General features: G+C 56.3%; 2 protein-coding genes across 9 annotated transcripts; both read right to left on the bottom strand.

Annotated features, from left to right (window-relative positions):
* Positions 1 to 202: 202 nt before the first annotated feature.
* On the bottom strand, positions 203 to 15,522 carry ACVR1B (activin A receptor type 1B; the record flags this gene model as incomplete). Of its 8 annotated transcripts, XM_082011950.1 has the most annotated exons (9): positions 15,435 to 15,522; positions 6,174 to 6,413; positions 4,664 to 4,912; positions 3,221 to 3,451; positions 2,672 to 2,839; positions 1,942 to 2,098; positions 1,303 to 1,427; positions 526 to 656; positions 203 to 328 (listed from the first exon to the last, which is right to left on the bottom strand). In XM_082011950.1, exons 2-9 carry the CDS (start codon positions 6,346 to 6,348, stop codon positions 203 to 205), a joined length of 1,362 nt encoding a protein of 453 aa, XP_081868076.1. In that variant the 5' UTR covers positions 6,349 to 6,413; positions 15,435 to 15,522. The 8 variants fall into 8 exon arrangements, with proteins under 8 accessions (XP_081868076.1, XP_081868077.1, XP_081868078.1 ...); XM_082011951.1 differs by lacking the exon at positions 15,435 to 15,522 and having other exon boundaries at positions 2,672 to 2,950; positions 6,174 to 6,378; XM_082011952.1 differs by lacking the exon at positions 15,435 to 15,522 and having other exon boundaries at positions 3,221 to 3,337; positions 6,174 to 6,378.
* A 1,775-nt stretch (positions 15,523 to 17,297) lies between these two features.
* ACVRL1 (activin A receptor like type 1) lies at positions 17,298 to 23,009 on the bottom strand (the record flags this gene model as incomplete). Its single annotated transcript, XM_082011854.1, has 9 exons — positions 17,298 to 18,124; positions 18,222 to 18,352; positions 19,437 to 19,634; positions 19,939 to 20,214; positions 20,287 to 20,433; positions 20,750 to 20,849; positions 20,960 to 21,159; positions 21,497 to 21,721; positions 22,943 to 23,009. The coding sequence occupies 9 exons, from the start codon at positions 23,007 to 23,009 to the stop codon at positions 17,990 to 17,992; spliced, it is 1,479 nt and encodes a 492-aa protein (XP_081867980.1). The 3' UTR covers positions 17,298 to 17,989.
* Between the last annotated feature and the right edge of the window lie 2,248 nt (positions 23,010 to 25,257).

Below are 25,257 nucleotides of genomic sequence, written 5' to 3'. Positions count from 1 at the left end.
ATCATAAAATGTTTCTGATTGTTTCATACCCAAGCAGGGAAGAGAGCAATTCAGTAGGCTCCGTCACCCCACCTAGCAGCCTGCAGGTCACGCTGTCTGGTTGGTAGCAGTAGATTGGGCAGAAACACGAGGTAGGCCTCCATCACACGTCTACTCTAGCATGGCAGCTTTTGTGCAGTTTCCTCCTGCTGGGGCTCAGAGCCTAGATTTTCACATCTTCCTGGACACTGAGCTGTGAGAGGGTCTTCTTAATGCGGAGGGCAGTGAGTCGAGCGGCTCCGTTGGCGTACCAGCACTCTCGCATCATCTTACCCATCACCCGTAGTGCCTAGGCAAGAAACAATGGCAGATGTCAGTGCTCTCCCCTCCCCTGACCCCAAGACGGTCTCTGCCAGGCTCCTGCTGCCTGGCCAGACACCGATACAACCCTCCACACCTCCTAAAACTGGAGCTCAACTTACAGTACTTACTCTTTACTCACCTTATGGAGGGGCAAGGGAACGTGAAGATGGAAGCAGACCTTACCTCGTAGCTTTGCCACCAGTTTGGGATATTGGGCCGTAACTTCTGATCACATACGACCTTCCGCATCTCCTCAATAGAAGGATCAGAGGGCACAAGGTCATAGTATGGAAGCTGATACTCTTCGTGGATACCTGAAAGGCAGAGAAGGGGAAATGCCATTCCCAGGAGAACGGATCATCACCACAGTGCTCACTGAAGGCAGACTGATACTGGTTTGGACTACATGACTCATTGCTGAGATGCGTCAACACTTTGCAGTTACTTAGAACAGAAATGAAGAATCTGGGATTTGAGTTTACAAGAAAAATTCAGGGAAATAAAACGCAGCTGCCCAAACTGGAACAGAGTCAGCACGCTGCGATCCGCACCTCCCAGCAGGAACACTGAATCTCGACTGAGCCGAAGGCAGGACTGTCACACGCACCGCAGTGCTGCACTCCGGCCTGCAGCTGGATGTGCCAAGGCCCTCATTTACACTGATTTGGGGGAAGAAAGTCACCCATTAAATCGGCACCTCCACTTGCTTAAAATCCACCCGAAGGAACATCAGCTGCCAGTCAGAGCATTAACCCCCACTTCCCCACACGGGCCAGTCTTAACAGCAGTCGTGGGTCACTTCTTTAAACTCCTTCTGTAGCAACACACACGGGCATGTCCTCCCGCAGCCCTGCTCTCCAGGGTCCCCTCAAACCTCCCTAACACCTCATCAACAGAAACCGAGGCTGAGAAACCCAGGAGCAAGCCAAGCTGACAGCATGGGCGCACGAAGGGTGTTACCTCCTGCGTTGCACCTGCGAGCAATCTCCCAGTAGACCAAGCCCAGGGCATAGATATCGGCACATTTAAATGAATCAAAATGCTTCATGTTAATGGTTTCATCCAAGACTTCAGGGGCCATGTATCTGCACAACAGAAAAGGAACAGCATGTTAATTTTGAGAGGGGATTCTCTGGAAGATAGTAAATGTCAAGTTTTCCCACACAGCATTTCTCAGCAGACCAAACTCCGCTCTGCACAGCCTTAATCAGAACAGAACTGGGCCCCATGGTCTAAGAGTGAACAAAACAACTCAAAAAGAATAGCAACTTGGGAAAGAGGTAAAAACGTCCAAAAGCACATCAGGCTCCAGAAGGAAGGCCCCAAAAGGCTTCCAAGAATGCCAAGCTTGTTGTCACGTATTATATGATCTCCCTGGTGCTGATTTTATGTATGTGGCCTACACCTCTTGGCTTGATGGCCCCTGGAGACAAAGGTGCTCACGTCCCTTCAACGCCAAGCCGGGTACAAGGCTGACACTCTGCGAGACACTTGTAAATGCATAAGAAAGAATTCCACCAGTGCTCAACCAGCAGCTCAGACATTTGCTAGACACACTCCAATGCCTTCGAACACTAGCCAGGAACACCGGTCTCCTACCGTTTGGTTCCAACCCTTTGATTTGGCGCAATATCAATCGTATCCGTAACCGAATCATGCCGGACAGCCAGACCAAGGTCAGCAATGGCACACGTGCCATTCTTCTTCACCAAGATGTTCTTGGATTTCAAGTCTCTGTGAGCAATCCCGGGCTTTCCTAACAGAGCAAAATAGAAAGAAGCAGGGGTCAAGGTCTGGTGAAATCTGTTAGTCAAACTGGCACAGAGGCAGTACCGGATTTCAGGGCGTTAGTTAAGCTCTGTGTGTTGCAACACATTTTCCTGTTTGGACACACTTCAGCGCTGAAGAACAGGGCAGTGCTGACAACCTATGGTACGCAAAGGCTCCACTTACGCTTCGGAGGCACTGCTGATGCAGTAGCATCCAGAGGCCTCAAGAGGGACATAAACTCCATCGTCGCAGGCATCAGACACGTTGATGTGGACGTAAGGAATTTATAATTCTGCTGCTGCCTGCGCTAACATCCCGCCCAAGTAGCGCCAATTTTAGGACAGGGATGTGAAATGCTGATATAACTCCCAGAAGCCAGCGCAAGGCTAACCCACTTTGCAGCCAGCCAAAGCAACCAGGCTATTTCTGGTCAATATTGACCAGATGAATCCAGGCTGCCTCAGCCAGCGTTTTCTGTGCAGCACATCAGCCCCCCTCATCACTTCTGCTTTCTTCTCCCCTCAAGAATTCCCAGCACCTTTTCAAACTTCGCTCTTACCCTGAGTACCCACAATCTCCATGTGTAGATGGGCCAGCCCGCTAGCGGCAGACAGGGCGAGCTTGATCATCCCCTCGATAGTCACCGTGTATCGATTAAGGTAGTCAAAGAGAGATCCATGCTCATGGTAATCGGAGACAAGCCACAGCTGAGTCCACGTTCCGTTATCTGCAGCAGGAAAGGGACTTTGCTCAGATGGGTACAACGCAGGGACGGCACACAGCCATCGAGCATTTTGCACCCTATCTTTTTGGTAAAGGGGAGAGCTGCTGAATAAGGCTGCAGCTCAAGAGACAACCTGGGGGCAAATAACGTAAAGAACTTTAAGGCAAAACACGACTTCGTAAGGTGCAGCTAACGCACCATCACGCCTTTCAACAACAGCAGTAATTTTACCATCTTTTGGTGAGAAACATTCAGATATGGAGCTGTTTGAAAAGCACACTGACAGTGTTCTTTAACCATTTAATTGTAAATCCTAGTGAAGAAATGCAACTCCCAAGAGCAGGCCGGTGAAGTCTCTGCTCTCGGAACCGAGGCACTTTTTACCTTTGTTATCCGCAGCAATAAACCCCAGGATGTTCTCATGTCGCAACATAACGGTTTGATATATTTCCGCTTCCCTAAACCAGGAACGCTCCTCACGTGAAGAGAAGATTTTTACAGCTACGTCACCTCCACGCCACCGGCCACGCCACACTTCCCCGAAGCGGCCTTTACCAATGATCTCCTGAAGGACAATCGTCCGAGCCACAGTCCGTTGGACAAAAAGTGGCAAACCTACAGACAAGAAATTGGAGGAGAGAATGCCTGCTGCATCAAAAGAATCTCCTGAAAACCCAGAGTCTGAAGTAGAGTATCGCCAAAACTAGAAGGCTCTATGTTTGGTAACAACCAGCAGCCTAAGCAAGACCCGAACCAGCAAATGGCGGTCGCTCCCGTGCAGGATGTGCCATTTGGCTGCTTGGGCAGCATCTGCGTGTCACTTTGAAGTAGCTTGCAAACCGTCAGTGATTAGGCACAGAGAAGTTGGGGAACCTTTGCTTTATAGCAGATCAAAGTAACTTTAGCCTGAATAGGCAGAGAGTGGAACTTGTTGAAGACAAACTCTGCTAAAAAGCAGTAAACCCCCAGAACTTCGCTTAAGAAAGGAGTCCTAACATAGCTGCCACCTCTTACGCAAGCTACAGAGCTCACCTGCTGAGAATATGTACAGAAGAGATCTCAAAACATTTTATATACAGCAGATGTGGTGCTAAAGGTTTATTCCCTGGTCAAGTATCAGGCTGTTATATTCTCTGCCTCTGTGGATTATCCTACAGTTTCCACCTGCTGCAATTTTTTTTTTTTTTTTTTTAACCTAACCACTTTCATAGTTCAAAGTATGAATAAAACGCCGCCTTCCCTATCTGTGGATGATTTCTTTTAAGTGCTGCAAAAGTGAACGCTGGACGTTGTTTACTTCGGAAGACCCAAAGATTCTTTGGGATGAAACGGGTTGTGCAAATGCAGTATTTGCATACTGTAAAATTTTCAGCTGCTGGGATCTTTCCCATTTTCCTGCCAGGTTTGATGCAGGCGACATCCTGCATCCTCCTTTGAAAGCCAGCAACCCACAGGTTAGCAGTTAATGTCCGTTTCCAACCCAAATCCAGTTCCAGGGCTAAATTTGAAATAGATGTAGCTGTTTGAGTTATCCTCTTGCAGAAAAGGAGGAAAGCTACACAAAACTATTTTTACACATCAGCAGTTAAGCAGGAGTTGAACTATTGCTCTTACCTAGCCTAAGCACTGAACACTGACATGAGACCTTGGCTACAGCATCTGCTGCATGACTGAATTTAAAACATGCCCTCCACATCATTCATGACAAGGCAACCTGAACAGGCTGACAAGGCAACCATGCAAAGCTGTGGCAACCAGGAGCCCAGAACAGACTACTCCATCACAATTACAAGTTCTCATTCGTCATTTCCAGTCATATCTTAATACCTGAGCCGGAGCCAGAGGTGGAGAGATCGTAGACTAGATCTTGCAAGGTCTTATCCTTCGACAGGCACATTTCACAAGAGGGGTCTTCCATGTCCAGCCGCTGACGATTGTGATAGACTCGTTGATGGTGATGAAAAACAAAGACTACTATGATCGTGACAACAAACACAAGGAAGACCGGTCCAGCAATCACTGCCACCAGCTCCACAGGACCCCAGCTCGATGGGGGTTCGTTATCTTTCAGGTGTCCTTGAAGAAAGGGAAGAGAAAAACAGACACTTTTAGAAAATTATCACTCCTTCACAAGTGTTCTTTAAGGACTTTCTTCTTGTGTTTTAATTATCCTCTCAGAGCCTGGACAATTTTAGCTTGCTGTTCCAGGATGGTAGAGGACACATCAAATAACAGCGTTAACATGGGACTGATCCAGTCCTCAGGCAGGCAAACTACAGCTAACACCCACAAAAGAAGATGGTGCTTCAATTGTGGGATGGGGGACTATTGGCACTTGCTATTTAAAAGAGGATGGGAGCCTGTTCTGGGCTGAATTTGCTCGAACAGCCTGCCTTTTACCTTCCACTTGAACTCTCCAAGCAGGAGAAAAAAACACCAGTCAATAAGGACTCATTTCTCCCTCTTTCCCTTTTGCCCTGTAACAACCAGTGAAGACTCATACCTGAAGACAACAATTATTTGTCTTTCTGAGACCAGATAAGACCTCCCCACTGCATCCAAGGGAAATAGATACTGCAGTCTTCATACGACCCACTAAATAACAGCCCAAAACGGGGAGCAACGAGGTATGAGGAAGTACTGCATGCCCTTTCTGCCCCAGGAATTAGAAAGAGGCAGACATTTCCCACACCCTCACTCCAAGGCAGGGCTGCTTCCTCTTCGTGTACTCAGAATTTGGGCACCCCTCCACCCCACACACTTTACTCTGAAGCTGCTGCAACATTCTCATACTGATGGCTCATCACCGAAAAGATCTGCAGTCCTAGAAGGACAGCAACTCCATCTGATAACAGGCAGGCTACGGCACAACTCAGCGCCAGAAAAGGGTCCCAAGCTGTGGCCAGGGAACGCACACCGTCCTCAGACCACTGCAGGCACAGAGCACCACGCAGCAGCAGCTTATATTTATTTCTGCTGCTTTCAGGAACCTGTAGGATACCAGCAGCAGGGCTGATAAGATGAGAAACTAAGGGCAGGTGGGGGAAAAAAACCCACCCTGAACTTGAGAAGCTTCTCCTACCCTAAAGTACAACCTCATTATCTGGTGACATTTTGTCGGCCACAGAGGAGTTCAAGCAACTTCACATTTTAATTTGAAGTAGTTTGTTATTATTTCCACTTTACAGATCAAGGAAATAAACCTAGTGCTCAAGTTCACACAGCAACCTAAGGGAAGAAGTGAAAACAGGGCCGAGAACTCCTTATTCCCAATCCCAAACAGACAGCTTTTCTCCTTCCCACTTCAAACAGACCATTTATTTAGCTCTCTACTCACCACTGGGAACCATTAAATCAATTTTGTTGCAAAAATCAGAGTAGCAGCAGTGAGTATTACGCAGATCTTCTGAACTCAGACAATAGAAGGGTTTCCCAGCAGGAATCAATTTTGCTTCGGGAATGCAGGTCCGAACGTGATGTTTAACGCCATCCAGGTTGAAGACCGAGACCATGCACGCGCCATCTGTTTCACACGTGGAATTTGCTTGTTTGCAGTCGGAGCACAAACATGTCAAAGCTGCAGAAATCAAAACAAGACCACCTCCTTAAAACCCACTGGAGACCAAACACTCAAACAAGGGAAAACTTTCTTCTTTAAATTTCCCATTTCAGAGGGAACAGGCCATTCTTAGGCTCAGGAATTAGACTTTAGGGACAGAACAAGTCATATGCAGTATTTCAGACTGCAAGAACCCAAGTGAAGCAGAAAATACAACGTGGAAGTAGAAAAGCCTTTCCAGAAGATGACTGCCCAGACAATCCTTTTCCCCGCCCTTGTTGCAACCACTAACAGAGATGACCCGAGTCATCCCTGCAAAGTAGGCTAGATTTTACTGAGATCCATTCCCAACTCAACCTAGGGTCAGAACTCAAATTGAAAAGAGCAATTACTCAAGCTGACAGACTCGATTTCACCTGAACTTGCTGTCCAGGCTTCCTCAGCTAGGCCAAGGAGGAGCTGCCCACTACAGATTACCGAGGGACGACCACCTCAGCTCGCAGGAGCCAACGAGCCGTTGGCAGATGCCAAAACAAAACCAATTCAAACCGACTATGCAAGCCAAGTGTGCTACACCCAACCAGATCAGTCACTTATTTAGTAACTGCTTTCCTGATCCGAGACACTACCTTGGGTCAAATACATTCCTGGCTTTTTGCCTGCTCTCCGCGAAGATTATTTGGGTAAAGAGCAAAGGAGAAACTCCAAGGCAGATTCCCACATTTTTTTCGCCTCCCAGCTGTCATTGTGCTTTTCTCAAGCTGCCTGAAAATCTGTAAGCAAATCCCCAGGCATCGCCATCCTTGGGAACAAAGAGCGAATACAACAATGTCAAGAAGAAGGGTGGGGCTTGTTTAGCAGCACGCAGTATTTTCTTCAGCTTTCATCAGATCTTTCAGCCTCCCCGGAGGGATTCAGAAACATGTACTTACCCGCTGCAGAAATGGTCTTTCAGGTAGAGAGAGTTTGAAGAAGTGTTTTAAAAGATACAAGCGCCACAGTTAACTCTCCCCAGTCCAATAGCTAAATCCTCTACGTCTGCTTGCACCCTCTTGGTTTAAAGCCACAAATGAAAGTCACTGTTGACACTCGTGTGTGTCAGCCACCTTCCCGTGGGGCAAGGGAAGTGCCGAGCCCTCAGTCACACCATCTCTGGCGACCAGCAGATTTAAGGAGCATCAACATTCAAGGATATTCATGGCACTGGAAGAGTCTCTCGCTCCTAGCCAGCACAGTCCAAAGTGCAGTGGAGAGTTATGCTGCTGGGGGCAGGTTACCTCGAGCAGGTCCTTATCAACTTCAAGGTTCCTTTAGGAGGAAGACACCCATTATCCCTTATCTCCAGTGTCCTAGGAAAATCAGTTAGGCTAATTGCATTACTACTCACTTAATTCTCTCTGGACACTGCACTCTTCATTTCCTAGCTGCTGCTGTGAGCTGCTTAACAGCTCAAAGGTGGGCTGCAGTACTTCAGACAGGCTAAATGCAGATGCTGGTGAGTTTTGAACCAACAGATTCAAAACTGCAGAAGCAGTAAAAAGCCAGTAAAACACAGAAGAACTGGTGAGACGTTTATAAAAGCATCATGAGCAGATGTAGCTTATTACTACATCCTTAGCACAGGCCAAGGAAAAGGAACATATAGAGAATGGACAGGGAAGACCCTGAACCATGCTGAGAAGGGTTGAGAGCACTGTACCCATCAATTATGTAGCTTTTGAGAGGAAACTTTATAATGAAAGGAGAAAACCCAGTAATATGCAGCTTGGCAAACAGCTCCGAGTACAGTGTTTTCCAGTGGTCAGCAGAGCACAGAAAAGACAGTTCTTCTGAAAAACACGCACACTTGGAGGAACAAAGGTTGGTTATAATGGAGATTTTATGAAAACATGAGATAGGAAAGAGCAGCCAGGGCACATTCCTACCTTCAAGTATACTTAAAAGGAAGTAGTGTTTTAAAGCATCTCCTTTATTACTTTATCAAAAACTCAAGGTACAAGTTAAAAACATTTAAACCACACACATTACACCAGGTAGGCTCTTTTCAACTTGATTCAGATATAGCAAAACTGAACTTTGTTCCTGTTAGACTCATTTCTAAGGTCTCAAACCCAAGATTTATGCTATGGCAGTTTTGCTTCCAGCAGCTCAGAAGTAAACAAAACACTTCAACACACTAATAAAACAGGTTTTGTAAACTTCTTACTGAAGTATCTGGCCTGAAACTAAGGATCCCTTCGAGAAGAAAAGCAGAGGAGCTGGTTGTATCTGCTCAGTTTCATTTGTGGAATTAAAAAAAAAAAATATTAAAAAAATCAGTTTACCTCCAAGGTATGATACCGGAGCCCCAGTTCACAGGGACAGAGTAAGATCTTATCTGTTCTGCACAGAAAGCAGAAGTTTCCTGCTAAGGAGGGGTAAGCCCCACAGAGCATGGCCTCACTTCACCTCGTGGTGCTGTCAGCTGACGTTCCCCCTTGGAGACAACAGCTCCTTTTTAACAGCAATTCTTACAGTTAGCACCTCAAAACCCCCTACGGTAAGGAGAGCAGCACGAACAAAGACAATTCAGCCTTCAGCACATATATGTACTTCTGCTACACCTTTCATGACAGACCCTCAAGGGGCTTTCTAGATATTCCAATCCGTAACTTCTGGGCTGCAGGCAGGCACTCAAATTTTAGGAAAGCTGGTCAGATCCTTGGGTAGAAGCTGAAGTCCAGCTCCAGCCTCCCTCACGCAGCCAGGAATCGACTCTGTCTTTATTTTTATTACGAAAGAGCCCAGGACACACGTCGCTCATCGCGGTAGCCGTATCCTCCCCAAGCATCGCCTACCGCCGGGCCGCCAGCGCTGCAGCGAGAAGGGCCCCGCTCCCGCAGGCACTGGCCGTGCCAGGGAGGAAAGGCCTGTCTGCACCGGGGCTCACCGGGAACCGGGGAGCTTCCGGCAGAGAGGAGAATGACAGGGCAACCCGCGTGGGTCCAGCATTTCAAGCTGGATTAATCAGCAGGGAAAATTCTTCTTGTATCAGTAACTTGTATCAGAAGCCAGGAAAAAGCAACTGCTCTTTCCCCTTGGGTGGGGGTCAGAAAATGGACAGGTATGCAGAGCCCCTTGCCGGGCATCTCTCGGGTGCTCCTGAGAGCAGCCAGGGACGCCTGGGCAAAGCAAATGGAGACAGGAGTGAATAAAAGCATTTTTCATGCCAACAGCATTCTTTTTATTCGGGAAGAAAAGCTCCTATTGAGCAAAACATATAATCTACTTAATAAAAGAAACCGACTGGGCTGAAGCAAATGGATGGAGCAAAGGAAAACAAAAGAGCAGTTCACACAGCCGGGGCGGCGAGTTCCCCTCTCGCAGAACGCCTGAGGATGAGTCTGCATGAAAGGTGCTACAGAAGTTGGCAGCAGAGTCTGCTCTATCTGCTCAGCGCACTCTTTCTGACATTCTGCTCAGAGACAAACCCAACCCTTTAAAGAAGCTGTTTAAACAAGCCTAACATTAAGCTGCAGATCCTCAGAATGAAAGCTTTGTTCTCACTCGAGAGATGGAGCAGGTCGGTATGTATACTGAAGCAAACCCTCACTGCGATTTAATCCAAGGCAGAGCGCAGGCGGTCGTGACATCAATCGCAGGAGCGAGCCAGCCCGGTGCCGGTCCTCACCGCTCTTCCTAAGAACCGGAGCGGTCAGTCAGCACTGCCAAAAGACAAACTCTCCTTGATCCTCAACTAACGCAGCCCAGGGCTCGGCTGCTGGGCCGGGGACTCCTCCAAGTGGCCACCCTGAGCCCAAGAGGTGCTTCTGCTCCCCACGAGGTAGCCAGCAAGGGGACGGGTGGCAGCAGGATTGCTCCCAGCAGGAACCCAGGGCACGGTGGTAGTAGTATCCCTCTGCATTAACTACAGCAGAGAGGAAAACAAGAAAAGGCCCTCTTGCACTAAATTCCCCCATTAAAAGTAACTTGTATTTACAAAATGAATCCAAAGAAACTGGTGGGGGTCCGTGGATTAGAGCTCTAGGCTCCAGGGAGACTAAAATATTAAGCTCTGTCAAAGAACATTCCTTTTTTTCCCAGCAGCTATCTGAGCTCATTTTGCACATATTTATTCTCGCACAGGATTGCATGTGTCAAGATGTCTATGCAGCTAGACAGGGGAAAGTTTCACAGCAAAATATAATGTAATGGTGTTTAACCACCTGTTAGAATACATTTTCCAAAATCTCCTGAAGCTGTGCTATGCAAGATGACGTTTTCTCAGGGCAAAATGCTACCTGATCAAGATGTATTAAGATAATTAACCTGAGGATGATAATTGGTAAAATTGCCAATAACCACCCACGTATTTACCAGATAAACAGATTTTTGCAGAGATTGTAAGCTGCTGTTCTTTTTCAACAGTTTGAATTGAGGCTGGAAGAACAATGATTCCCCTGACTTCTGAGCCTTTATAAGGCTCTGGAACAGGAGCTGCAATTTATTATGTCTCTGTACAGCACCTAACTTAATGAGACCCAATCTGGTAGTGATGTTTTAATGCTGCAGCAGCATAATGTTAGCAAGCGAAATGGAAAACAATTGGGTTTGTACCTCTGCTGTTTCTTTAGATGCTATAATGAAGAGGGACATGTGTAAACATGCTTGGAAGAAAGAAATACCTTTCAGTGTTTTGCTATATGCTGTGCTGAAATAAAGACTAACCTTTATCGTACAGTGTTTTGCCCAAGAGCAGGTTAGGAATAAAATCCAGTCCTTCACGGCAAGCGAGTAGAGGTCTGTACCAAGAGTCCCTTCATGCTCCTTGTTCAACCACACGACCCCAAGACACTCAAAGCCATCTGATGAAGACCTTTAAAACAGTGATTTACTTCCCATTATATTCACCTTTATTCTTCTGCTGCCTGGGGTCAACAACTGGGATCCCTACACCCCTGACTAAGATACGTCCGAGTCCAAAATGCCTGCCTTGTATAGCACACCAGTATCTTTTTCAAGCCCCAGTGTCAGCTCACGTACACCCACTGCCTCCAAAATCACGTGCACGGCCAGTTCTGGATGCTCACACTGCCCATTTCCTCACAAAGGAGCTGAAGAAATGAGTACAGATTTGCTATTCTGTAAATACAGTACCACCATCTTGAGTATCTTTCCTACATCTCGCTGACCCATCAACTTCTCCTCCTACTTTCGGATCTCAACATCTCTTTCGCGCCTTGCTGGTGCTTATGAAATCTACTGACCCACTGCTGCTAAATGAAACAGAGTTAAAATTAGCTGCAAAGTACTATGAAAAAAGCACTTTCACACAAGTCATCCAGAAACTAAAAATTATACTAGGATGTCTAAAGTTGGAAACAAGAGTCCTAACTATTTCAAGCTGGCTGCAGTCCCCTGGCACAGGTTGAACCTGCCATGAACACATCATGGCTGACTAGAAAACACATACTAAATGGAAAAAAAAAGGCAGGAAGAATGCGCTCTCACCTTTAAAGTGAAGAACCTTCCCTGCATCTACTCAAGTAACACAAAAGGAAAGTTTCTGAATGAATTTTAAAAAAGTGAATTGACAGGAGTCCATCATTAATAGGTTAATTAGAAGAAGCCTTGACATTGCTGCTGCTGTTGCTCTTTAACTCAGAAAACAGACATATGGCTCCAAACTCCCTCTCTAGGCTCTGGTCTGACACCTATTTTGTGTTTTAACTTGTTAGGAAACCAGTTTAGGAGCCACCCATACCATACCAGTACTGTGGAAGAAAGTCCTGCAAACCAGCCACATGGTAATGCAGATGCAGAGATCATTACTGATGGTTTTCAAGACTTAAAACCAGTGCTGTGTATTCTCAGGCAACTGGCACATTCGTTTTTGGAGTCTAAATAACAAGTTGTTTAATGTGCAGTTTATATTCCAACCCTCATCAGTCCACAGGTTACTAGAAGCCCACAGAAGGCAGCAAGTGCTAGAAAATCAAGCTTTTTTCATCAAGGGGCTTTAATGTGCAGTGAAGTCCGCTCTTCTGGTGAAAAAATAAATATAAGGGTCCACAATCAACAAGAAGGGAGGCTGGAAAGCCAATGGCTTAAATGAAGACAGAAGAGTGCTCCTCTCCCGTACAACTGCTCACACGTGAGGGTTTGAGTCTACAAGCTCAGCACCAGCGAACGTTTCATCCCTGTAATACCGTGGCAGCTTCCTCCCTCGAGAGGAGCAATTCCTTCTTGGTCTGCTCAGAGAACCGCGCTGGCTGTGTGGTGGAGAACATATTTCCACTGGTCAACACCCAGTGAACTTTGCTTGCTGTTAAGAGAATTGACGTTTTACTTCACTCCTTTCGCAACAGCGATTTCCGGAGCATCCACTACTGGCAGCGGACGGCGTACCCAGGGAAAAAAAAATCCGAGCTGTCTGGCCAAGGAGCTGAAGGAGTTCAAGAATGCTTGTTGGACACTGTTTTTAATTTCCAGTTAGAGAAGTATTTCTTGGAAAGTTGTAAGATACAACTTATGGACCACGCAGAGTTTGCCTGATTTAACCGGGTAAATATTTTAAGCAGGTGTTAATAATAAAAATCTGCCAGACCAAGATTGCTCCCCACGGTATTCTTTTGCTTTATTTCAAGCACGCAAACAAAGCCTACCTACAACCACCCTGTAACCACTGCTGCAGAGGCACCTTTTTTATTTTATTTTATTTTTTTTTTTTAAAGGAAGGAGTGTGGGGAGTGTTTTCTACTCTGTTTACCGATGCACACAGAGGTTCACAGCTCCTGAGCACTGCAGAAATTAATTAGGATGTTTTTCCAACCTACTCTGAAATAAGCAGCTGTTAAGATCTCTGGTATAAAGCACAATAGTAAGGGCAGCCCTTGCTGGCTGAGGAGGCGCACCGAGCGTGCACCGCGGCTGCTCAAGCAGCAAACAACTCGCAGGGTTAGGGTCCCTATTCCCTGCCATCCTGCTCCCAGCTCCACAAATGCAGCTCCCTCGCGCCCTTGAAGCCAGGCTGAGCTCACACCTTTCATGGGACGGCGCAAACAAAAACGTACAGCACGTACTGAGCGGAAACAATAGCCAGCCATACAGAGCCCAGTATCAAAGGCGCTGATAGCCGTCCGAGTTTCCAGGAGATACGCACAGTCAATTGGCCCTTTCCTGTTTATTTTTTTTTAAATAAACACCAGCTGTATATAAAATGCAAAGTTGAAGTCTGAGAGCAGACGCGTGATGAGTCTCATTTGGTCCTGCTTTGCCGTTTATCACAGAAAAACTGAAACTCCTTCCTCATTTTACTTTCGGTTAAAACAAAGCCCAGCCACTCTCCCGTAAAGCGCATTTGTCTTGCCAGATTCAACAGGACTCACAAATACACCCCTAACCTACTGCCCTAGTGGGGTTTAAAGCCATTTTCTATAGCTAACAAGTCCAGATCTGCACGCACAGAGTTATTACCTTCTGACAGTCGGTTGGTAATACATAACACGAATGGCGAGAGGATTGGGGAGGAGAAAAATGTTTCAGTGCTGTTCCTGTCGGAACAGGTACCTGCGTTACACAAGCAGCGATCGCCCCCGATAGCCACAGAGAGATGGACTGCGCGGCGAAGCCTCAGACACTGTGGAGGCCATTGCCACCAGCCTGTCCTCTGTCCCTGCCAACAGATGCTCGGAGATGCTTCGGGCCTCTCCAGCTCTGGGGAAAAGGGCCAATCTCTTTAAAAAGCGTGGAGCCGATACGGCTCGCTCTTCCCCCAGAAGCGGCAGCGGTTGCACCCACCCAGATAAAGAAAAAGGATTGCCACAGAACAAACAACCGAAACAAAGAGTTTTCCCTCACTCACCTCCCTCCAAACAAATATTTACACTTATTACAATCCAGAAGCAGAGGGGTTTAGAAAGATTTCTTTAAAAAACACCACCAAACCACAGATTCCAAGAGGCTGTACGTTAAGCGCACGCTGCAATCTCTGGTGCATGGGGGGCTGCAGAGTCCCCCCTTCTCGGCCTGGTCAACAGGCTGATGGGGAGAGACCTGAGGTCTCATCCAGGCTCAGCCACAACATGGTGGCACTTCCCACCCCAGGACTGCCCCACCCTCCCAGCGCCTGCCCCACGCTGAGCCCCTGCTTCCCAGGGCCGCAGAACGCCCCTGGGGACCCACACGTCCAAGCCCCCAACACACACAGACCCCCCAGATCCTCCTCACTCCGGGAAAAGCCCATAAATTTCAGTTTCCTTCCTTATCTCCTGAAGACAGGCTGGAAGACTCCTGGTTCTCCTCCCCGCCAAAGCCAAGACCAGCGTCTGCCTCCTCGGAGCATCCCCCAGCACCGCAGGACCCCCGCTCTCTGGCCCCCATCCCCAACTGCTGCTACCCCTCCAGACACACAACCGCCCCCGCTATGGAGGGTACAGCCCCCCCCAACAAGCTCAGGGGTCCCCTTCACATCACACACCCCCCTGCGAGCCCCCCTGCCCGGGGGCTCGGTGCTACCCAACACGCTGGGGACCCAACCCCACGCGAAGTCCTTGATGGCTCCAAAGCACCCCCCAGCTCCCAGGGCCACCCCCCATGGATCCCCCCCCCCTTCCTTCTCCCGACCCAGAAACACCCGTCTCCGCCCCCCCCCCAGGGCCGCCTGCCCGCGCCCCCACCCCAAACAACCCCTCAGGGTCCTCCCCGTGGCCTACAGGAAGCCTCCAGGCCCCCAAACCCTCTCGCACCTCCTTCTTCCCTCCCCAGACCCCCCCAAAATTTCATCCCCGGCCTCAACCCCACCCTCACCCGCCCCACAGCACCCCCGCGCCGACCTCACCCCCGGGCCCGGGCTCCCCCCCACGCTTCCATCAGCCCCCCGCATCGGCTCCCCCCTCGGTTGTCCCCATCGACCCCCACTTCCCCTCACAATTCCCCCCCCCGCCCCGGTTCCCCTCAGCGCAGCCTCCCCGCGGTTCCCCTCACGGCGCCGGGCGGGGGCGGGGCGGCGCGCCGCCATGTTGTGCCCGGTGCGGGCCGGGCCCGGGGACCACCACTCACTGCGGGCCCCGCCGAGCGCCCCGGCCAGGAGCAGGGCCAGCAGGACGGCGGCAGCGGCGGCGGGCAGCGGCGCGGAGCGGCGGGCGCGGGGCGGCGGGGCGGCCATGGCGAGCGCCGCGGCCTCGGTGGCGAGCGGCCGCCAGCGCCTGCGGGAGGGGCGAGCGCCGGCGCGCGGCCTGGGGGCGGGGCAAGCCTTAAAGGGGACGGGCCCGCGCCGCGCGTCTTAAAGGGGAGGGTCCGCCAGGCGCGAGTCGGCCGACACAGAACTGGGCTACAGGGAGGGAAAAAGCGTGCAACGGTGCGCGTGCAGTGGTGCGGGGGGGTGTGCGTGTGCACGTGCACGTACGGCTGCGCACGCTCGGGAGCGTGTGTGCAGTGTGCACGCGTGGGGGGGTACACGCGCGGGAGGGGGCGTGCACCGTGACCTGTGCAGGGCATGTGCAGCGGGGGGGGGGGGGGGGGGGCGCGCGCCCGCGGTGGGTGTGTGCAGCGCGAGGCTGGCAGCTGCAGGCAGGGCAGGCAGGGGCCTGGGAGCCGCAGGCGTGGTGGGGGCTGAGCCGTGCCCGGGGCTGAGCACCCCAGACCCCCCGGGGCTGAGCACCCCAGATCGCGGGCTGAGCACCCCAGACCCCCCGGGGCTGAGCACCCCAGACCGCGGGCTGAGCACCCCAAACCCCGGGGCTGAGCACCCCAGACCCCCCGGGGCTGAGCACCCCAGATCGCGGGCTGAGCACCCCAGACCCCCCGGGGCTGAGCACCCCAGACCGCGGGCTGAGCACCCCAGATCGCGGGCTGAGCACCCCAGACCCCGGGGCTGAGCACCCCAGACCCCCCGGGGCTGAGCACCCCAGACCGCAGGCTGAGCACCCCAAACCCCGGGGCTGAGCACCCCAGACCCCCCGGGGCTGAGCACCCCAGACCGTGGGCTGAGCACCCCAGATCGCGGGCTGAGCACCCCAAACCCCGGGGCTGAGCACCCCAGACCCCCCGGGGCTGAGCACCCCAGACCGCGGGCTGAGCACCCCAGATCGCGGGCTGAGCACCCCAAACCCCGGGGCTGAGCACCCCAAGCCCTGCCCAGCCGTACATACCCCTCACCCCAGTGCCAGCCCCACCCAGGGCCAGTGCTGCCCTTTGCTGACCAGTTTCTCCCAGTCCATGACTGGGAGCGGGGCACAGGAGCAGGACCAGACGAGCCCGGGGCGGCTGCAGCGCCGTGCCGGGGCGTTCCAGGACAGGCCGCTGTCCCGCAGGGGCCGAAACCCCCCACAGCCACGCTCTCCCGCGCCAGCTCCCCTCTCGTCCCGGGGGGCTTCGCCCTCGCCCACGGACCATCAGCAGCGCGAACCCCATGCCACGGGAGGGCCAGCGGCCGCAGCCCCCCCGGAGCAGCCCCAACCCCTCGCGGGCGCAGGGAGAGGGTTGGCATGAGGCTGGAGCGAGGTTTATTGCGGGATCCGGCAGCGCCGGAGCGATACGCGGCAGCTACACCGTGTCGAAGCAATAAATTAAGCCATGCAGAAGCGCCGGGGTCTTATCCTGCCGCGTCGCCCGCTGCCTGATGGGGGAGGTTTGGCAGCTGTTAAGCGATAAAATAGCTTTACACTTTATTAAATATATTAAATCTTAATAATTAAATAATTATGGAGTAGGGTGCAAAGCTGGTTCTGCTGAACCACCCGGATCCATCCTAACAGCCCCGAACGTGGGGCGGTTTTTGTGATGGCGGCAAGCGTTGCAGGCTGGAGCTGGCCCCAGTGTGCACCAAAACGCCCCGGAAAACACCGAAATATTGGCAAAGACCAAAAAGGCTTGGAAAGGGGGACTGCCGGCTGCTCGTCGGGGAAGGAGCGGGCCGCCGCGGCTGCGGGAGCCCCCGTCGGGCCCTGCTGGGTGCCAGCAGCGTCTCGTCCTGGGGAGCCCGAGACGCGCCGGGGCGCAGATCCGTCCCGGCGGGGTGATGCTGCCCCGGACCATCCTTTCCCAGCGAAATCCAGACCTCCTTCGGCGAGAGGCACGCCGGGCACCGCAGCCCTGCCGGGGAATTCCTGCCGCTGCCGCCGAGCCTGCGGCGTCCCCGCTGCCAACGCGCCGGGCGGGCAGGTTTGGGCAGCACCCGCTGCCTGCGTGCCGCGTCGGGTGCCAGCGATGGGGTGGGTGCCTGGCTGGGCTCAGGGGTTGCGGTGCCTGCTCGCCCCTCGGCCGTGGCGTCTGGCCGGGGGCTCGGGTTGGGCTGCCAGCCCCAGGCACCCGCTGCCGTCGCCGCCGGGCAGGCGAGACGGGCTGGCGTCGGCTGACGGATCCGGGGGGTATTTTTATAACCGGGCTGGAAGATTCCTCCCTTGCTTTTTTTTCCCTCTTTTTTTTTTTTTTTTTTTCCTTTTTCTAAATTAAAAAGGCTCCAAGGAGGGGTGGGAAAGGCGGGGGCTGTGAGCAAAACCCCCTCTGCGACAGGGAGCCGACCCGGCCTCGGCTTCGCCAACGTCCCCGGCGCGGCCGGCGAGCGGCTCCGGCGCGGGCGCGGCCGGCGAGCGGCTCCGGCGCGGGCGCGGCGCTCACTGCTCCGGCTTGGGCTTTTCCAGGGAATTGTTCAGCTTCTTCAGCGTCTTTTTAATCCGCAGGGCGGTGAGGCGGGCCGAGGGGCTCTGGTACCAGCACTCCTTCATGATCTTCGCCAGCGCCGACAAAACCTGGGGGAGGCGCAGGAAGAGGGGAAAATTGAAGGGTTTCACGGGGAGCAATGGTCCGGCTTGGGGTGGGAGGGGTCGGCCCCCCCCCAGGACTCACCGAGTTGGAGAAGAGGCGGTTGGGGACCACGGGGGTCTGCTGGTCGATGCACACCACCTTCTTCATGTCCTCGAAGCTGGGGTCGCTGGGGACGGCGTCGAAGAAGGGCGGCCGGTACTCCTCCACGATGCCTGCGGGGGGGGGGGGACGTGAGGGCGGCGGGGGGGCGCAGGGTTCACCCCCAACCCTGCACGTCACGGGGTGCCCGGGGGGGCCGGCGCGGCCGACCTGCACCCTGCCTTGTGGGGCACACGGGGCGCCGGGAACTGCCGGTGTGATTTGCCCGGCCGCACCGGCGGTGAGGCTGCCCACGGGCTGCGCGGCTCCAGCCCCTGCTGCGCCGCAGGACCTCGCCGGGACGGCACGGGGTGGCTGGGGCCGGCTCTGGCACCGGCTCTGGCACCGCTGGTGGCTCCAGCACCGGCACCAGCTCCCGGCACTGGTGCCGCCTCGCAGCCCCACACCGCCATCCGGCAGCCCCCTGGTGAGCCCGCCAGCTGGCCCGGCTAATCTCCGCTTAGTGCCTCCATATGTCTGTCTGTCCAGCTCCCCGCACCCCGGGGGGTGGCCCCCGAACCTCGGCGTCCCCTGAGCGCCCATCGCCGATGCTCTGGGGCCGTGCAGGGGCCGCACAGCCCACCCTGGAGGGTGCCTGGAGGGGTTAGAACCAGCCGGCTGAAGGTCATCCCCGGCACATGGCTCCGGTAACTCGGAGTAAATGTTTAATCTGAAGGAGCCTCAGGGCAGTAAATGAGATTATCGTGGCCAGACCGCGCCTCGGGGGGACCTCCCGCCTCACCCGCCAGCGCCCACCGCTTAATTAATGCTTCTCACGGACTTGGCTGGTGGCAAGCGGCGCTGGCTGGGCAGCCCCAAGGCAGCTCCTCCAGTGTGGGGGACCCTGTCCCCAGCCCCGTCCCCTCGAGCCAAGCCCTGCCGGCCGGAGGTCCCGGCCATGGCCGGCTTCCAGGCAGCGCTCGACGCTGCTTGTTTTCTAATCAGCGCTGAACAAACAAAGCGCTGATTGAGTCTAATGGGCCCTTTAATCAGGGAGCCGGGTGCTGACACTAGATTACAGTGTTTATAATTTACAGCTAATCTTCTGGGCGAAGGGAAAGGAAAAAAAAAAAAAGGCACAAAAAGGAGGGAAGGAGGGAGCGGGCGCAGAGCCTTGCCGCGAGCCGGGAGCGCGGCAGCCGGCCGGGAGCCGCTCACCGTTCACCACCGTCCGCCGGGTGATCTCCCAGAGCACCAGCCCGTACGCCCAGATGTCCGTCTTCTTGTAGGACTCGAAGCAGTCGGTGCGGATCTGCTCGCTGAGCACCTCGGGGGCCATGTAGCGCTTGGTGCCCACCCGGGGGTTGTTGCCGATGTCCAGGTAGTCGCTGCCCTGGGAGTGCATGACAGCCAGCCCTGGAGGGATGCCGGCCCCGGTCAGCGCTGTGCTGGTGCTGTGTCCCCAGGATGCTGCATCCCTGGGAACATCCCTGGGGTACCGCGTCCCTGGGGTACCACATCCCTGGGAACATCCCTGGGGCACCACGTCCCTGGGGTACCACATCCCTGGGGTACCACATCCCTGGGAACATCCCTGGGGCACCACGTCCCTGGGGTACCGCATCCAGGGAGTACTGCATCCCCGGGGTACCGCGTCCATGGGGTACCACGTCCCTGGGGTACCACGACCCCGGGGTTCCATATCCCACCCCCATCTCACCCAGGTCTGCGATGCAGCACTGCCGGTTGCTTTTCACCAGGATGTTCCTGCTCTTCAGGTCACGGTGGGCGATGGCGGGCTTGCCCTGGGTGCCGAAGATCTCCACGTGGAGGTGGACGAGGCCGCAGATGATGGAGGAGGCCAGCCCCAGGCAGGTCTCCACGTCCAGGACCGTCCTCTGCAGGTAGTCGTAGAGCGAGCCGTTCTCGTGGTAGTGGGTGATGAGCCAGAGCTGGGTGCTGGAGTTCCTCGACGTCATGTCGGAGGCGATGAAGCCTGGACGGGGAGATGAGCCAGGACCGTGGAGCGGCCGCGCAGCTGCCCCTGCCCCCCCGGCCCCCCACTCACCCAGGATGTTGTCGTGCCGGAGGAGGACGGTGTTGTAGATCTCTGTCTCACGGAACCACGACTGCTCATCCCGGGAGGAGAAGATCTTCACGGCCACGCTCTCCCCGTGCCACACGCCTCGCCACACCTCACCGTAGCGTCCTTTGCCTGCCGCAGCCCCCCGCCCCGTGTCACGCAGCCCCTCCGGCCCCCAGCGCCCTCGCCGTGCCCAGCTCCCGGGGTGGAAGAGCAACGGAGCGGCGCGGGGTCCGTTGACCTTGGCCAACGGCCACCCGCCCACCCAGCCGCTCTCTCCCAGGACACGGGGAGAACTTGGGGTCTCTACGGGGTCCAACCCTCCCTCCCGGATCGGGCACCATCACGGTGCCATCGCCGGCTGCTGGGGGAAAGGGGTCCGACACGTGCCCAGGCACTGGCTGGGGGTCCGGGGCGGCCTCCCGCCGCGCCCGGCCGCTCGCCTTACCCACGCACTCCACGAGGGTGATTTGCCGAGCCACCGTTCGCTGGACGAGGAAGGGCAGCCCCGAGCCGCTGCCCGTGGTGCAGTCGTCGTTCAGCAAGTCCTGCGCGGCCGGGGCGGCAGCGGGGTCAGCCCAGCGGCCGCCCCACGCCCAGCGCGTCCCTGCCTCACGTGCCTCAGGGGCATTCGGGGTTCCCCCCGGGGTTCACCCACCTCCAAAGTGCTGTCTCCCACCATGGATGACTTCAGCATGAGGTCTGTGTCTCCCAGGTCGCTTTTCTTGTGGCGGTGCTGGGCCACCTTCCAGCAGAAGAGCGCCGTGAGCGCCGCGAGGACGAGGAGGGCGAGCAGCGGGATGAAGATCATCAGGAGGAGTTTGGGCAGAGAAGGTGCCTTTCCCAGGTCCTCTTCTCCTGGGTGGAGGAGAGGGAAACGATGAACGAGAGCATGAAGGTGGACCTGGGAGGGTGGAGGTCTTGGACCTGGGAGGGTGGAGGTCTTGGTGCTTGGGCTTGGACCTGGGAGGGTGGCTCTGTATCGGGGTCAACCCCATGGGCGGCAGCTCTGCAGGCACAGCCCGAGAAGGGGCACCTGAGGGCACCTTGCCAGCCCTGTCCCACCTGGGAAAGGGCGACCCTTGAGGTGCTGAGTGAGGATGAGGATGATCTGGAGACCCAACCACATCTGCAGCTGGCTGGGCAGCTCTGCCCCTCTCCCCCCGGCCCCTCGAAGGGGACCGTACCCCCGTACCTTGCAGGAAGATCTCCAGCTCGGCGTTGCACATGCTGGAGTTGCAGCACCTCGTGCCGTACTGCTCCATCACGGGCGTGCGGCAGTGCTCCAGGATGTTCTGGGAGAAGCAGCCCCTGTGCTGGGTGACGGTCCCCTCCTCCTTCCTCTTGCTGACGAAGCACACCTTGCCCGTGCAGGTGGGCAGGCCGCAGTGCGGCACGTCGCAGGCGCACAGCAGCTCGTCTGCGGGCACGAGGAGGGGGCGCGTTGAGGGGGGGGACCCCCCCCAGGAGGGGGGGCCATGGGGCCACCCCGCTGCCTGGCCCCGGGGCACACTGGCGGCTTTGGGGACAGCGACGTCTGTCCTAAAGGCTCCTGAACCAAATTTTGAGAGCAGGCAGCCCGCGACCACCGCGGTCCAGGCTGGGAAGGCGGCTGTGGGTGCGCAGCACAGGGAAGCCCATCCCGAGACCTCCTGGAAAATCCCCTGCTCCCAGCTGGGACCCAAGCGCCAGCCCCGAAGCTGGGGGTCGCCTGTCCCCCCTCCGCCGGGGAGGCAGCGGAGGGGTTGTGCACCCAGCCCCACCAGCCGGGATTAACTGGGATGCACCGGATCACAGCACGCGGGGTCCCACCCGAGGTGCCGGCGCGGCACGGAGGGCAGCCGCGCTCCCAACCTCCCGATTTAGCTCTGCCCTTTTGCGCAGAAAATATCCCTCCTGGAATCGGCGAGTTCAGCGCGAGGGCAGCCAGACTGACGGTGGGAGGGGACGGACGCACGGACGGCGGCGAGGGGACGGACAGCTGCGGCCAGCCCCCCTCCTGCGCCCGATGCCCCCCTGCCCCGAAGGCTGCCCCGTGCCAGGGCCGTGGGGTGGTGGCGGGGCCGGGTCGGTAAATCCCGGTGGTTGGCGGCCCCATGGGCAGGATGGGGACCCGGGGGGGAACTCGTCCCCCCAGCGAGCTCTGCTGCTGCTCCCCGGCACGACCACGCTGCTTTGCCCTCCCTGCGCCAGCACCCAGCCTGGGTCTGCGCCCAGGTCACCCTGGTGCTCGCCTGGGAGCCGGCGCGGCTCATCCCCGCTCCCCACCACCAGCACCGGCACCCCTGGGAAAAACCACGTTTTGAGACACGTGCACGCAAGCCTTTTCCCCATCTCCTCTCCGGTGACGTCAAAGCGCTTGATGAACCGTAATTAATTAAGCTGAGATCCCCTCTGGGAGGCAGGTCACCGTCCCAAAGGGGAGAAGCCCCTCGCTGGGGACGGCGCGGGTCCCGGCGGAGCCCTGCCCTCCCTCGGCGCTCGCTCCGGGCGAGCTGGAACGAGCTGCCCTCCGCGGCGGTTTATTCTGAGCAGAGCAAGCGACGACGTTCTCAAAGAGCCAAGGGTTTATTTCAACCCACCGCGCGTGGCGGAGGGTGTCCGGTGCCGGCCGCCGCCACCGCGTCGTTTTGGTACTCACCGGCCGCGAAGCCGAGGGAGAGGGTCAGCAGCGCCAGCACGGCCCGGCCGCAGGCTCCGCACGGCATCGTCCTGCGGAGAGCGGAGGGGGTGAGAGGCAGCCCCCCGCAGCCCCTCGCCCCCCCAGGGGCTCATCGCCGGGCCGGCGGTGGCCGCGGAGGCTTTGGGAAGGAACTCGGCGGCCGTGGCGAGCGATGGAGGCCGGCAGGGAGGGAGAGGGCGGGCGGTAACGGCGTGAGGTAGGATGTGCTGCAAGTGGAGTTTGGCTCCGGACGTCCCGGGTACGGCCCTTCCTGAGAGCAGATCCCCCGGATCTGCCGGGCTCGGGGGACCTCCAGCCGCGGCGTGGGACGCCGCACACGGCCCCACGGCGCTCGGGAGTGCTCCAGAGCGGGGACCTCACCGCGTCCATGCTGCCCCACCATCCTTCCTTTATCCCAGCAATCCGCATTCCGGCATTTCCCACCGTTCCCGTGGCTCTCGCGCTGCAAAAACGCAGCTGGTGGCCGACCCCGCGGGCTAGGCAGCCGCGGCGAGCGCGGTGACGCCGCGGGAGACCCCGGCTGGGGCAGGACCCGCGCCACGGGACGGAGCTCAAAGCCCCCACGCCGCCGTGCGGCCCCCCCACCCCGGGCGCCGGAGCCGCCGGGTGCAGCTGGCCGCGCTCCAGGGCTCGGTCCCGGGGGGCTTTCGTACGGAGCCCATCGGTGACACGATGCGGGCAGCCAGAAATTCCCCAGCTGCGCCTTTTGGGGGAAGTTTTGCTATTTTTTCCTCTTTTTTTCCCTTGTCAAAGAGGCACCTCTGCCAAGACAAACACGGAGGAGCCGGCGCTGCCCCCCGCCCCTCGCCCCACCGGCATCGCTGCCCCTTTCACGTGGCCGAGAGCTCGGCCGGCGGCGGCTGGGGCTCCCCAGCCCCTCTGCGGCTCATTCTTCGTGGCTCCCGACATAAACACGCCAAAGTCTCCGTTTCCTGCAATTGAAGGAGCCCTGCCCAGGGCTGCCGGGACAGGAATCAAGATTGTTTAGATTCCGTCCTCGATGGGGAAGCGAAGTCACGCAAGCCCGGCCCTCGAGAGCGCACACGTACGTGGCTGACCCGGGCGGGCTCCGGCCGCGGCGTAAAACGGGCTTTTCCTCCCCAAAATAGCTCGTGGGGAGGAAACGGCGACCGGGGCCGGGGCTGAAGGGCAGGAGCGGGGTCTGGTCCTGGGTGCCCCACGCCGGGAGCGATGCCCGGGCTGATCTCCGGCTGAAGCAGCAGCCAGCCCCCCGGCTGGCCGGGGACCAGCTTTATTTTAAAAAACCAAACTGGTGCGCTCCCGGGCACAGCGCCTTTCCTTGCGCTCCCAAAATACATCCTTCTAAAGGGGAGCCGAGGCTGCCGGGTGGCAAATTCCCCTCCTTGGGGATGCTCCCGTAAAACCCTGAGCCGTTAGACGGCTGCGTGATTTTTGCGATGAAACGCAAAGCGGTCGGGGCCTCACTTAAAACTTTGCCATACAAGCAACAAAATCACCCGGGTTTTCAGTGCCAGCTGAGAGCAAACCTCAGCCCAGAGCAGGAGAAATATCCCGGGTGCTTCTGCCCCATCCCTGTCCCCAGCCTCCCTCCCTTCTCTCTCCCACTGGAGCTGCGGCTCACGCAGCCTCTGGAGCGTCTTCCCCAGCCTGGCTGGGGGGTGACGGCGAGTCGCGTCGCCGGCTTTCACCCTTCCATCCTTTGGGATTTGCAGCAGCATCAAGAGAAGGAAAAAAAAGCCCATTAAAACCTGTTGGGTGGGGCGGGGGTGCTGGCAGAAGCAGCTGGGAGCGAAGGGCAGCCGTGCCGTGGCGCTGGCTGGCCGGGGGGGTCCGGGGCAAGACCCAGCCCCGGGAAAGGGGAATGTCCCCGTGACCCCCCGGAGAGGAAAGTGAAAGGGCTGTTTGGGGAGACGGAGCAGGAGGTGGCGGGAGCCGGGGAAGCGGGTAGCTGGCCACGATCCTTGGGGACACGCGGGGTGGCCGGAGGATGCCTTGCTCTTACCGGGGCGGCGCGGCAGAGCTTTGCGATCCCGGTGCTTCCGCCCTCCCCTGCGGTCGCTGCTGCTCTCGGGGTGGCTTTGTGGCAGGATGGGGCTCGTGACTCAGTTCCCCCGCGTCGCCTTTTCACAGGCAGCCAGACGCGGCGGGGACCCTTGTGCCGCCCGGCCGGGCGGCGCCGGCGCTGGCCGCGGGAAGCCGGGCGAGCCAGGCACGTGCTGGCCGCCGGCGGCACCGGCTGCAGGTGCGAAGGGCTGGATGGGCACCACGTCAGGGGCAGCCAAGCTTTGCCG

This window comes from Phaethon aethereus (assembly GCF_964289735.1).
Source record: "Phaethon aethereus genome assembly, chromosome: 29".
Taxonomy (NCBI): Eukaryota; Metazoa; Chordata; class Aves; order Phaethontiformes; family Phaethontidae; genus Phaethon; species Phaethon aethereus.
Note: the sequence above shows the minus strand (reverse complement) of the source record. Positions and strands in the feature narration are given on the sequence as shown.